Source organism: Anabas testudineus, chromosome 15 (genome assembly GCF_900324465.2).
Source record: "Anabas testudineus chromosome 15, fAnaTes1.2, whole genome shotgun sequence".
Taxonomy (NCBI): Eukaryota; Metazoa; Chordata; class Actinopteri; order Anabantiformes; family Anabantidae; genus Anabas; species Anabas testudineus.
The window spans coordinates 9,063,596-9,077,977 of NC_046624.1; the positions used below are offsets into that span (position 1 = coordinate 9,063,596).

Sequence of the window (14,382 nt, forward strand, 5' to 3'; positions counted from 1 at the left end):
GGCTTTAATGAATATAGTGCAGATGGATGACTCTTCAGCAGTGATAACCATCACAGTAGTTCTATTGTCTAATGTAAGTGCTCATTCACCAATTTCAGAATGACTGCAGCTGATTGAGTATAAAGATAGCTTTTCTGTCTCCTCCTGTCAAAAGTGAATAGTGAATATTCAGCCAATTATAATATATTGGTTAAGAAATGTTTTTTAAAAAATGCTGTAAGCCAGTATAGGCACGTTTTATCCACTTGTGCCGTGACATCACCCCTACTGGCTTCATTACAGAACACACGCATACCTCACATTACGTTAATAGTTGTTATTCTCTGCAGTCGAACTCATTTGTTTGACAGGTTATTGAGATGTGTAATCATTCTGGTTGTGTTTCCTAGTAGTTTTTGTTCCCATCCTTGTAGAGTTCTGTTACCGCAACAGTCTGCATTTACCTTTCAGGGAAGAATTGCTCCACACCTATCTCCGCATGTGCATCAAATGTAGATTTCTGCAAAAACAGAGGAACCTGCTCTCAAAACACCGCTGGGGACATTCAGTGTGTTTGCGCTCCAGGTATTCAAACTGTTCTCTAATAGATTCTGAATAGATTTTGTTATGCCCAGGCTGATATAAGAATTTGGCCTTTTGCTCTTTGGCAATTGTTACAATTATTCATCTACAAATGCAAACGCACAATAACGTGTTCAAAGGAAACAACACTAAGCTACATGATCACTATAATCACAGTGTGTCATGTGCTCTTCTGGCTTAATTGTACATCAATCCCTCTTGTAAATTCAGCCCTTAATGCATATGAAAGCATATTTGTGTGTTGTTGATTACTTTGGTATCACCAAAACAGCTTTTACCTCTAAGCGAAAACCATTTGCTTAGAGGTAAAAGCACACGTAGCAATTCACAAATTAGTTACAATTTGTAGAAAAAGAGGGTTGTGTACTTTGTACGTTATGTACCACTGCTGAAATCCCTGCTTGTTTTTTTTCTGTGCTCTATGCTCTGGCTGCTTAAAATATGTAAATCAGCAGGGAGGCAAAAATACTGGCAGTGACAGCATTATGTGAAATCACAATCCATGATGTGTGCTAGACGTGGGAGAGCGGGAGGATACTGTAAACAGCACAGCCCATCAATCACTTCTTTGATCCCACTGCTTACAGGATATCATGGCGATGACTGCTCCTCATCTGTGGACCAATGTGTGTCAAATCCTTGCGACCCTGAGGGGACTCTCTTCTGTGAAGAGCTGGCAAATACTTACAGATGTGTGTGTCAACACGGGTACACTGGGACGCACTGCAAAACACTTCTAAACCACTGCGTTGAAGGCCTGTGTCAACATGGCTCAGTGTGTGTGGGTCTATCGCGGGGGTTCAAGTGTGATTGCTTACCAGGTAGGTTCGCTATCCAGCAGGGGCTTGTTTCATTCCCCCCAAAAATGAATGATGTACATAGCAGACGCACTCCTGGTTTGATGCTTTCACTTGTTCAGCTTCCTTCACTGTGGGAGTCTAATCTCTTCAGCCTTAAGCAACAACATGTAGCAGCGTTATGAAATGTGCAAGTCAGGGCTCAGTTCATCAGGTTGTGAGCTGACTTCAAAGCAGTGATGACGCTTTGAATGGAGCCATGGGTCTATTGTTAGTATTTTATCAAAGGAATAGTTTACGATCAAAGGAAAACACTGACGGTCAATAGCATTTTAGTCTTACTGTATATGGTAGGGAGTCCCTAACATTAAAATTAAACGGCTTCATTTCATTATAAAAGGTGTAAAAATTCAGTTAAATGTGAAATAGCATTTGCACAGTGAATTTCTTTTTTGCCTAATTTCGTATTAAGTAGTTGCTAATTAGTGTACCTTCCTTAACACACTTTTGTAGATAAGTGTTTTGTTGCAGCCTTATTATATATTTATAATATATAATAATATAATATAATAATATTATATTTATATACAAAAAAATCCAATTTTATTTTTGACTATTTTATAACCTGCATTGAAATACTGTGTGATATGCATCAGTCTTCTTCTATCCTACCCTTGCGGGTTTATTGCTTTATGTCACATTACTGCCACTAACTCAACAGTGGAATAGTGAGAAAATGTCAGCAGAGACATGTATCATGTAGCCTGCATGCTTGTATGTGTGCGAGTCCTTCGGCAGGACATGAAATCCAAACAAAACTGTGACTAATTAACAAAAATGCTGCTACTTGGTGTTTTACTAGTGGTCAACACCTTGGGGGGATCTTTTAATTACTTAAGTCATTATTTTAATTACAGTTTATGAATCATTTGAATGCTAACTAATTGGTCAAACGTAGTTTTGCCTAAATACATGCATGGTTTCTGTGAATTTCACAGCTTATCTCTTTAATTAATAATACAGTCATTGTCCAGTATGTTTTCTTATTTACTTATTTATTAGGAAAAAAAAAAAAAAACGGAAGAAAATCACCTAATTTGATTTGCTCTGTAATGTTTGGAGCCATCTCGATTGAGGGCTGTTTGATCATTATTAGAGATCTTTACTAGGCAAGGTGGTCCAACAGCCTACAGGGATAACTCTTAAGGTTATCTGAAATGAAGCAGTCCTATTGAACATCATGTCTTCTCTCTGCAGGTTTAACGGGCCAGTTTTGTGAGATAAATATTGACGATTGTGACGAACAGCCGTGTGGAATCCTGAGCATTTGTAAAGACACTCTGAACGGCTACAATTGCTTCTGTGCGCCAGGATTTATTGGTAACTGAAAGCTATCTTGAAGTCATTCTTTGTGAGTTAGTGGCGTTTTATTCACAGAGGCAATGTGTCAACGTGTTGTGCTCCTTTCATACTTTCTTAGGAAATAACTGTGAGATTGAAGTGAATGAATGTCTCAGCCAGCCGTGTCAAAATGGAGGCTCCTGCACTGATGAGCTCAACTCATTCAGCTGCCAGTGTCCTCTCGGAGTCACAGGTACTGTTTGTTTGCACCACTCTGTTCAAAGTCAGTTTATTTTATCGTCGCAATTAAATTCTCCTGAGACATATAGCTCCAAAGTAATGCCGTGAAAATGTATAGATGTGTATAGGTCATAATTCGTCTGAGCATTATTTACTGTACCTTATCACAATACGTGTCCATGCACATGTCATAAATTTATCTCCCTGCACCCCGTGAAAGGCGGTACATGTTCTGCACGTACCGGCTCGTGATGCATCATTCGCAGTCTACTTGGCCACGTGTTTCGAGTGATCACTTTCTATTTCCGTGCCAGTCAGCTGCTCCACATAAAGTACGGCACAACAACACGCACCATAGCATGCAACCACTCAATCCATCATCAATCAATCAGATTTTATTCGTATAGCACCTCTCACACAGGGTCGTGCAATTGGAAGGGCTGTGCTTATGACTGACAAGGTGATAACAAGAAAAAAGGAACTATTTGAGAGTAGTTAAAAAATTAAAATAATAATACCTTAAATAGATTTAAATTAAACGGATAAAGAAAAGATAATGCTCTATACATGAATGCAAAAAAGAATAAAGCATCAAACAGTCTAATCAAAAGCCAGGCAGAAGTGGCTTTTCAAAACATCAACACTTGCTCTCAGATCCTCAGGCAGACTGTAGCAGCGGCTTGGACCATGAAAACTAATAGCTGCCTTATCAAAAGTTTTTGTCCAACACTTTAGAACAAGTACAAGACCGCGCCAGAGGATCTGAGAGGTCGTCCAGGTTCATAGACGGAAAACATGTCAAACAAAGTAGCTGGTGCAAAACCATGAAGTGCTTAAAAAACAAGTCAAAGATTTTTAGAAATCGATACAGAAACTGACAGGCAAACAACATAAGGACTTAAAAACAAGTGTAATGTGTTCTCTGGTTAGCGGTCGGGCAGCAGAGCATCAGTAACTGATTTGTAACGTTTTTAGCCAAACCAGATACATATATGTCACTTTCAGCCGGGTTGAGCTCTAAAATGTCTTCACATGCAGACACAGATTTCTAAAATGCATTTTCAAAGAACATACATTGGTTGAGCTGCTATAAAATGTGACGTTATGACAGCATATATAATATATATCATACAGTGATTAAAGAGCATATGCAGAATGCCTTGCTAATCCTACAGTATAAACATTATTGCTAAATGTGATCTCTTTGTTGATTTAAATTTAATCTCCATACATTTACATATATTAAGTTCAGTCTTCCGCTTGTTTATTCATGAAACTGTGCGATCTGTTTGATTTGTGTGTGATCTGTTTGACTGTGAGCTGAAGAGAATTTCTCCAGTAAATTAGATGATAATTTAAAGAAAATACAGGAGAACGGATAGAAAGCAGAGACCGAAATCCTCAAAAAAAAAAAAAAAATTCTTCAGTGTCTCCAGTGTGTTGAAGAGAAACTGAAATGAGCATCATTATTGACAACATCCTTTAAACGACCAATATGTCAACACTTAACACGCTCTAACCTTCAGTCCACTTTCAGGCCACATGGGAGGAGATTACAGAAGGTCGCTGTAGGTTATAAAACAAGCTCTGTCTCCTGCAGTGTCACTGTAATTACCTGTAATGTAATGCACTAATTCATAGGGCTCTCCTCACGCTGGCATTTCACACTATATAACAGCCTCGTCCAAAGCTTACCAATAAAATAAAAGAGAAATATTGCAAAAAATAAAATAAAACAAAAAAATCACCTCACAGATTGGTTTGTGTGTAGTTGATCTGCTTTTTCAGAGAGGCCTAATCAGGTGGGAAACATTTATATTTCATGTTATGGAGGACCAGCACAGTTGTCTAGCTGTGAAAACATCATATTTAGTCGTAAAATGTTACAAAACAAAGCTGAAGCTGTTAATGTCTTTACAGGCAACTACTGTGAAGTCAACATAGATGAATGCATATCCTCGCCGTGTCTGCACAATGCCACATGCGTTGACCTTGTCCATGGCTATGGCTGCGTCTGTAAGCTTGGCTTTACAGGTTAGTGAATGCATTAATGAAGGAAAACACGTCATGGTGCACAAAACACCAGTTCTCAGAGGTTTAGTTTAAAGATACTGTATGACAGTTTGTGTTCACAACCTGCGTGTTAACATACTAACATTAGCAAATTAGCGGTGGTAGTGTATTTTCAGCTAACTAAGAATCACTCTGCAGCCTCACCACTGTATGCAAGTGTCACTTTTCTATAACAAGGTTGTAGATACACTGACCTACATTTCGAGAATGATTGCATAACTCGTGTGTTTGCATGACACCAATTAAAACGACGCATTCAGACAATCACAGTTCCATTCATAAATTACGCATTACAGCGCAGCAGCCATCTGCAGCTCCTCATTATAATAGACACCAAAGTAGTTTAATACTACATTTGAAAATCTTGCTGAATAATTATTTCCCTGCCTGTGCCGCTGTGGCGCCAACTGTGAAAAGCACAAAGATGAATAATGCCTCTGGATTAAAACAAAGATAATGTATTTCCACAGGTAAAAGTCAAACACAATAACTCTGAGCGTTTTTCCTAACTGCACATAATTCCCACATAGAAATAGACGAAGTGTGTTGCAAACAATAAAACTGACTGCAGCGCTGAAGCTTATTATCACAAAGGAGTGCTTTGTGAAACTTTCCATGAATAATATGCTGAAGAAAACTTTTCTTTTTTTTTTTTTTTTTTTTTGAATTTTCTGAAATGATATCTGAATGGAGGTCTTGCTGTGAGGGTGTTCTTTGCTGTTTCATACCTTGCTACAGCACCATAGGGAATCCTCTCAGGCATTATAGCTGTATTCAGCGCTCCAGTGCACTATCATCAGCTTTCTGTGTGCTTGATATTAAGGTCTGAATTCTCCAAAACAAGTAATTTGCAAAAAAAAATAACGAAACTAAAACAAAACAAAACAAAAAAACACAACAGTTTCTTAATGTTCATGTTGTTTATTTTATATGTCAACCTAATGAAAGATTGTGGTTCAACTAAAGTGATGAAGACAAGTCTGTAGTATAGGCAGTAGTACACAGAGAGAAAATGCCAGCTTCTCTTCTGATTTACTTGCAGAACCCACAGTGGTATATTTTATGATTTAGACTCATTGTGATTTAGACTGGTCTTTAAGTGACAAACATTTGTGTCAATATAACCTATTTATCAAACTGTGTTCTTTTCTGTCAAAGGTACAAAGTGTGAGCTCGACATTGATGAGTGTGCTTCATCTCCCTGCAAGAATGGAGCCACTTGCATTGACCAGCCTGGTAATTACTTCTGCCAATGTGTGGCTCCATTTAAAGGTAATGAGCAAGCACTGAGGGAATGGCGACAAAAAGCAGACTTAATTAACTTCACATACTATAATTTTCACCTGTCTGAACTCACTTCACGTGTCTCGACAAAATCGGTACATCTTCATTTGTACCTGTACTTAAATAAAGAAAACTTGACTAATTAGTGAGATGTAAGCTATGATAAGTGCCTCTGCCACACGAGCGACTGTGATCATTTAGTCAACGAATAGCGCTGGAGTAATGTCACTGTACGACACATCAGTTCATACTAATGGAAAACATTCTGATGGGTGATGTGAGGTAATTATTCACAGTGTTTATTACAGAACAGAGAAAAAGACAGTGAAAAGCTCTTACCCAATTTAATGAATGATCACTGTTTGTAGTCAAAACCATGTATCTGATGTAATAAAAATCCACACAGTGCTGACATATTGTATAAATATGCGATAAAGCTCCATATTACTTTGAATAACACTGAAAATGTACAATATTTACTCAGTGGCCTATTATTGTTCATCATCACAGCAGCAAAACATCCAACCCAAAAAGTGCAGATAAAGCTCTAGCTGTGAGACTTTCATGAGAGCACAAAAGGCCTCATCAGTGTTGCAAAATATTTTTATCGCCAGATAAACAAACCAAAGAAGCATTCGAGAAGGGCCTTGGTCAAAACCCAAGACCACTCCGACAGATCTAGTGAGCTTGTTGGCAGTGAGCTATTTCTGGAAGGACAACAGTCAGGGCGCCACTTTACAAATATAGGCTTTACAACAGGGTGGCCAGCAGGAAACGACTCCTAAAAAAAAAAAAAAAAATGGCACATGGGATAAAAAAACAGCACAGACACACTGGCAGCCTAAAGAGAAAGACTGATGAAAATGAACATGGACGTGTTCAACTGTCATTGAAAATACTATAGGAAGCCCGGCTGAAGGAGCCACTGTAGATCAGACTGAATTATACAAGCACCCTCTGACTCAAACGCAGCCTCAGAGTCTTTAACATTTTTTTTTATTTTTACCTTTATTGATTCGGGGCAGTTTCACTGAGAGGCCGCTGATTGCACTCACACAGTTACATGCACACACTGTGCACTGCGTGTGAGGGGAGGGTAAGAGCTGCTTTTTCACATGTCTCAATCAAATGTATTTCTGCTGGTCAGGGGATTGAACCAACAACCTCTGGTCACAAGCCTGTTGTTTACACAACGGGCCAGCAGTATGCATGTCAAGACAAGTTAATGCCACAGTTTGATTCCTAACTAGCTCTTAAACCAAGTTTAATATGTTGATTGCATATGTTGTTACCCTGTATCTCACAGGCAACCACAGTGTGACTGAAACTACTGCAGTAAATAATACTAATACAGATGATTTGAAGTAGAAGTTTTACTTCATGCCATAGCAGGAGTTTGTGATAGTGGCTGGGATTTAAACAACAACAACAACAACAACAAAAAGCTGCAAACAGCTCTGGAGTGGGTTGTTGACTCTCAGTGAGAGACACTACAGACATTTATTTGATTCAGTGTTTACATCAGAAAAAACTCTTCACGGACCTGTAATATTTTTTCTATGCTTATACAATGACCAGTTCTATAAAAAATACTTATGTGTTTGTCAGTAATAGCGCTGCCACTTATTTCCCAAGCAATGTCGCTACACCTCGATTGTGAACTAGCTCCACTAAGAAAATGTGAATTCACATTGCTCATTTTGATTGTTCGTGTAATGTGCGTGACCAGCTTGATTTTCTGAATCTGCCTTGTGAAGATAGTTTCTATATATACATATTTTTTCAGTTTCTCTACTTCTTTCTCTTCTTTTATGCTTTGTATCTCATAACTTCCTCTAATATGAAAATAAGAAAAGTGATTTCCTCCAACAGATGTTTGCTTCATGCATGACCTGAATAAAATGTTGTCTTGCATTGCTGTTTTCTAAAAGTAGAACTTTTAGGTTTCGGTTGGCAAATTAGGAATGAAACGTGCTGTAAAGCCACATTTGTGCTTTTATCAGTTGATTTAAATCAGCATGAAACATGACTGCCAATTAGACCCGGAGAGTGAATTTTTTGTTTGTTGTTTTGTCACAAGCCTCTTTAGTCATTTGTTATTTTACAATATGTGTACAGTAATGACACCAGGCGTTGTTAATCATCAGCCTCTGAAATTGATTTAATAAAAACTGCAATTGCTAGTTTTATTCTGACATGCATCTAAAATAACATCAAGCAAGTGTTTGATTGACTGTGTATGTGCACAGGGAAAAGGAATCATTAAGAAGACTGTTTCCAAAAGATTACAGTGATTTTGTGCAAAACAAGTGACGAACATGACTGTGGATCATATGATGCAATACATTTTTCAGCTCACATATCTGTATTTTTTTCTGTTGGGTTGTTTGTCTCTCTGCTTAATGAGTACGCTTGACCCAGCATGTAATCTACCACAAGGACTTGTCCAAGGAAACACACAATATGGGTTTATTCTTTAATACCCCCTGGCATACAGTTCCATTATATTACACAGATCCTTGTCTGCTTGATGGTACTCACTTCGTGTGCTATTTTATTTTATTTTTTTTACCTCACTGCAGGTCACAATTGTGAGTTCTTACCCTGTGAGGCCAGTAATCCCTGCGAGAATGGTGCAGTGTGTGTGGAGGAGTTGGATCAGGACCATTTCCCTTTGGGTTTCCGCTGTCACTGTCGCCGGGGCTTCACTGGCCCCCGCTGTGAAATCAATGTGGACGAGTGCAGCTCCAGCCCCTGTTTTCATGGCTTCTGCTATGATGGTAAGAAACAGGCTATCTTGGCAACATGCTTAATAACAGGCACTGAAGATGGAAGCAAATCTCCCCACACACCGTCTTCATGCAGTGAATATGTCACATTATGTTTTGCTCACTTGCAGCCTGATGGGGTTTCTTTTGGGCGACCATTGCAGCTAATAACAGTGTTATGAGATTGTAGTTATTCCAACTGATGTGCCTGCTGGAGAAGGCTACATTAGTTTAAAACTAATGCATAATGAAATCAATAAAGCATCGATGTATGTAATATGATAATAAATGACAAAATTAGTGTAAGAGCTCAAAGCAGAATATTGTTTGTACCCCTGTGAATTTTCTATATGTATTAATCCCACATGCAGCCCATCTGTTGTCTTATTAAAACCTAGTTCATCACAGTAGTAGTCATGGAGTTAAGAATTTCTTGACACCAGCTATTGTTTCATATTTGATTAATTATTTTTACCTTTACTATGAAGGACAAAAACAAGAAAGTACCAAGATTAAACATACATTAATTGTTAAAATACATGAAACTCTGCACCTGCTGTGCATACTCATAATTGATACAACCAATATTTGTGTTTTACTGGCGTTCGTGGCATTTTTGAAATCCTGCCAACGTTGTTTCAGCAGGCTTATGCTGGCACAAAACAGTGATGGCAGTGGATCACTATCTAAGAGCATCCTATCCTTCACTGTGCTGCAGTCGACCTCAGCCAGCTGTCTTGACTAATCTTGAATGCAGCCAGTTCACCTTAGGTTAGTGAGGCAGGCCTCAAGGACCTATTGGCCAGCGCTCAGCAGCCAGCCAGCCAGCCAGCCAGCCACCAGGGAGAGCACTCCATAGCCACAGTGGCAGAGATGAGTAATGCTGCTGCCACCCAGGACCTAAAGCATTTAATGAGAGTAATAGCAGCTACACGCACCAAGACAGAGTGACAGCATAGATTACGTGGTAAATCTTTGGGATAATGAAGAATCCTGGGACCCTGACTGGGGAAGTAATAAATTCACTCCTGTAAGAACTGCAATTACCCCTGTCAGTGGCTGCCCGTACACCAGTGTTGTGTTGGAGAAACAGAATGATGCATCCCTTTTTAGCATCATTAATAATTAAAGAGGGGAAGGAATGCATTATTAGACATGGGAGATTCTAACTTCTGATGGAAGAAATTGGCACATTTGTAACATCTAAATAAAGTAGGGCCATGAAATGGGCTCTCTCCCTTTTGTTGTGCCGCCTATTCCACTAATTCTGTGTGTGTTGAGAGCGTAGGAACAAATGACAAGGCTTTCAGGCTTCCACTGAAGGAGAGTAGAGCTGATTGCTAGTGGAAAAAAAGTGATAGGAGAGAAGAGAAGTCAATGGTCATTGGAGACAGGTTAATTTAAAAATGGTTATAGTGTCCAGCTATGTCAGTCTGATGCACAGTGAGGTGACCTGTCACATATATTTAGCAAGAACAGGTTTGACTGAAAGAGGCAGAAGACATTTAATTGATCATTTCCATAAAAAAAAGTCACAGAGGATAATATTATAGAAGGATATTATTTTAATCAGCATTTACCTGTGTATCGATGTGGGACCCATTGAGAGAAGAGTGAATTAATTTTATGATGCAAGCTGCTGTAACTGTCCTTCTGATGTTTGCTCAGTTGTAGATGGCTTTTACTGCCTTTGCAATCCTGGTTATGCTGGGCTGAGATGTGAGCAAGACATTGATGACTGTGTGAACAGTTTATGCAGCACCAACTCAATTTGTAAGGACCTCCATCTGGTAAGTAGACGCACTTTTTTTGTTTGGCACTATAGGGACGTTATATGACAAGTAACTCAGTTCAATGAAAAACACGACAGATAGTCATGAAATATTGACAGACCTGAATCACAACGCACTGCCTATTATCTTTGAAACAACTGTGCAATAATACAGTATAATATGAATTGTGGTATGTTAAAATTAACGCAATATAACTACATGACTCTGGGACCTATTGCAGGTGAAATGTCTTGGTGAGAAATGTGTTTAGGATCAGGAAATACAGCGTTTTACGTTTCAGATGTCTGAGTGTAAAAGATAAGAACAGAATAAATCCATTGATATCTGCACTTTATTATTGTATCCATTAATATCCATCAATACCAATTATGCAATTAATGCCTTCTTGGCTGTGCTTTTACTATGATAAGTCAATATGTCATATAAGTATACTTATAAAACATAGAACTTTAATAAGGACATATTGAACTTCATTTGCATAGCCTTTGCAGTCCTCATCTTTACACTGACTACCAAATTAGCAGACAATAAAGAACATACCGTACTTCATACTTCAGGAAGCTTTACAGTTGATATTTTTACATTTTTGTATGAGCATTTAGTGACATGCCTTCGCCAATGCCTTTTTTTTTCCTTTGTTTGTAGCAAGCTATGTCATGAATCCATGTGTAAGATGTCAAGGCCAATCACAGAACATGGTTTATCCTCTTTTCTGAAGAATACGCGACACGTCCAGTACTGTTCATTAGCCACATCTTACAGAGTCCTAGCTAAGATTTGGATTGAACTACAGTGGCAGGATATTTGGGATAAACAAGACTGCCAAGGGATTTTCTAAATGACTTCTTTTCAGTACATGTTATTAAGTAAGTGTGCTGGTCCTCCTCCACTGATGTCTGTTTATACAGATGCACACACTTGGGTTTAAAGCAACATCTTAAGACTCTTTTTGCGGGGCGTAGCTGTACTTCTGTAGTTATTCAAGTGTTTTTTAAGCCAATAACATTGATCTGTTGCAGCTGCAAAAAGGCCTTGGGAGCTGCGTGCTGCTCACAAACTGTGCAATGAGTACCAGGGGCTTTTTTCCAACAGCTGCTTATTTGCTAACAGATTGCAGTAGTGAAACAGATGTATCATAGATTCTTTTTTCTTCTGACAAAGACGGATAACTTCTGGTGTATACACCACACCTAATGTTTAGGTTCAAAATAAGTCTGTGGTCTTGAAAATGTGTGCATAATGTGTGTCAGGAAAACAAAAACACTGTGTTTTAGTTTTGATTCTATGGAGTTCAGGACTGGTTAGTTGATGAGGAGACTATGAGTTTTAATACCCAACATCAACATTTTGAAGTTAAAACAGATTTTGTAATATTTTCTTCATAACAAATTATCAATTATCTGAATTAAATCTAAATTTACATTTTGTCAAAAGTAATTAAAGCCCAACTATTGATTGAAATATTTACGAGTGGTCAACATTTTGTATTTTAGGCACTGCTGGAAATAAACAAGCATGTTTTATGTAGTTCTTAAAATACATTGCTTTATGGAAAACATAGCAAATTAGTGAAGGACAAAATAATGCAAATTTTTCCTTGCAATATAATAGTCTACAAGGATTCAAAACCGTCCCTGCACAGAACCCAGGTTAATGCATTTCAGTGTAATTTCCTGGGATAAACTACAATTTTCCAAATTCAAAGACAAAAGGACACTGCAGAAGAAAGGAACAGGTTTTGTTATAAGGAATGTAATAAAATAAAATTAATTTTCAACCAACATTTTTTTTGCCACACTGTTCTGTTTCTCAAGTCATTATTCAAATAGCGACAAGTTTTAGAAACCCCTTCACATAGTCTTGTTTATAGTGCACCCATTCCTCTCTCTGTACACTATGTCCCACAGAGATTTAGCTTATTTTTGAGAATTGCAGTCCCTGAAGGTGACTTAGCAGCAAAAATGAGATTATATTCTATTGCCAGGGGTAAGGAATTGGAGTCTCCTGGATGTATCTAATTTATCATGAGATGACGGCATCCCCACCCCCCCAACCCACCCACCATAGGGCCCACAGTGTACAAATTATTATATTCAGTTTAATGGCTCCCCTCCAGTGTATGAAATTCAGATTAGCATGCATTCAACCTGTAACATCCAAGACCCTTAGACAAGATGTTGGCAGTGTGGAAAAACCCTTGACCCTATGGCTACCTTTAACCTGTATGTAAAGAGGAATTCAATTAAAACAAGTGCCTTGGAATATAATAGGCAGTAAACTATTATCTTACTGTCTATGTCTATTTGACATAGACATAACAATCAACATATTGCTCTAAACAGAGAAAATAAAAAAGAAGCTACGTAAATCATTTTTTTCCATGTACAGTAGAAGCAACATATTGAATGGGTGTTGAGAGAAATCCAAGGAAGTGTACATGTAAATCAGATGCATTTCACGTTTTCTTATCTATGAAAATTCTTTTCCACACAAAATATGCAGTGGTAATATTCTGTGCTCCATAATAAACACTTGTACCATATACCTTGAATGGCACTGAAAAAAAAAAAAAACAGGCTTGCATATTATCCAGCGGGTGGGTGGTAGAAGGAATGCATCTGCATAGCAGTAATGTGAAAATGTAAGACAAGCATGACTCTTCCACAGTTTAAACAGATTTCTTTAGCAGAGATCTTTTTTTGTGAGTGGGAGGTTTTATTCTGCAACATTTTTTGAGAGAATGTGGATGAATTTAATCAAGTAGATTAAGTATAGCTACATTTGTTGTCTCTAATATAACAGATATACATAAGCAAACAAATAAGTGGACAGATGCTCTCAGATTCCTACTTGCATCTCAACGTGATACAGAGTAAACACATTCAAATCTCACTAAATTGTCAGAGACAGATGAGCTACTTCCTAATAAAGAGGGGACATTACTGTCCCAAACAGGTAAACATCCTTTGACCAGACAGAACTTCCCAGTTGTGGACCACCGCTCCACTAAATATGCGACACAGTGACACTTGTTATTCCTTTACAATTAGCCTTAAAGGTTGGTTGAGAAGCAACAGGAGCTGCCATCACACCTAGTCAATGCTAGCTGGCATTATCTGGTCTTGCTTGCCTGCCTGGCTTCTTGTCACATTTACAGTAATGTTGATTAATGTGCAGTGTCCCTGAAATAAATAAATATAAATAAATAGATAAATGTGTACTGCATATAGTTCTTCTTTGTTGTATTTTATTGGTGTGTGTTGGCATTGTAAGTGTTAGACTCTACCTTAACTTACTATACCAAGACATGCAGATTTAAGGTGCCACAATATTTCTGTGTTAATGTAATAGTGTTTCCCTTTTTTGTATTGCAGAGTTATGATTGTGTGTGTCATTCTGGCTGGGAGGGGGAGTACTGCCAACAAGAAATTGATGAATGTTTATCACAGCCCTGCAAAAACAACGCCACCTGCACAGACCTCCTCAACAGCTACAAGTAGGTGT

The 14,382-nt window shown here is 38.2% G+C and overlaps 1 protein-coding gene across 1 annotated transcript in view; it reads left to right on the plus strand.

Moving 5' to 3' along the window:
• eys (eyes shut homolog) overlaps window positions 1-14,382 on the plus strand; it is a 124,304-nt gene that overhangs the window by 27,371 nt on the left and 82,551 nt on the right. The window contains exons 15-23 of the mRNA XM_026355998.1: window positions 451-564; window positions 1,170-1,403; window positions 2,637-2,759; window positions 2,860-2,973; window positions 4,881-4,994; window positions 6,192-6,305; window positions 8,900-9,097; window positions 10,754-10,875; window positions 14,253-14,374. Coding sequence (XP_026211783.1) covers window positions 451-564; window positions 1,170-1,403; window positions 2,637-2,759; window positions 2,860-2,973; window positions 4,881-4,994; window positions 6,192-6,305; window positions 8,900-9,097; window positions 10,754-10,875; window positions 14,253-14,374 — 1,255 coding nt within the window. The remainder of the gene's footprint in view (window positions 1-450; window positions 565-1,169; window positions 1,404-2,636; window positions 2,760-2,859; window positions 2,974-4,880; window positions 4,995-6,191; window positions 6,306-8,899; window positions 9,098-10,753; window positions 10,876-14,252; window positions 14,375-14,382) is intronic.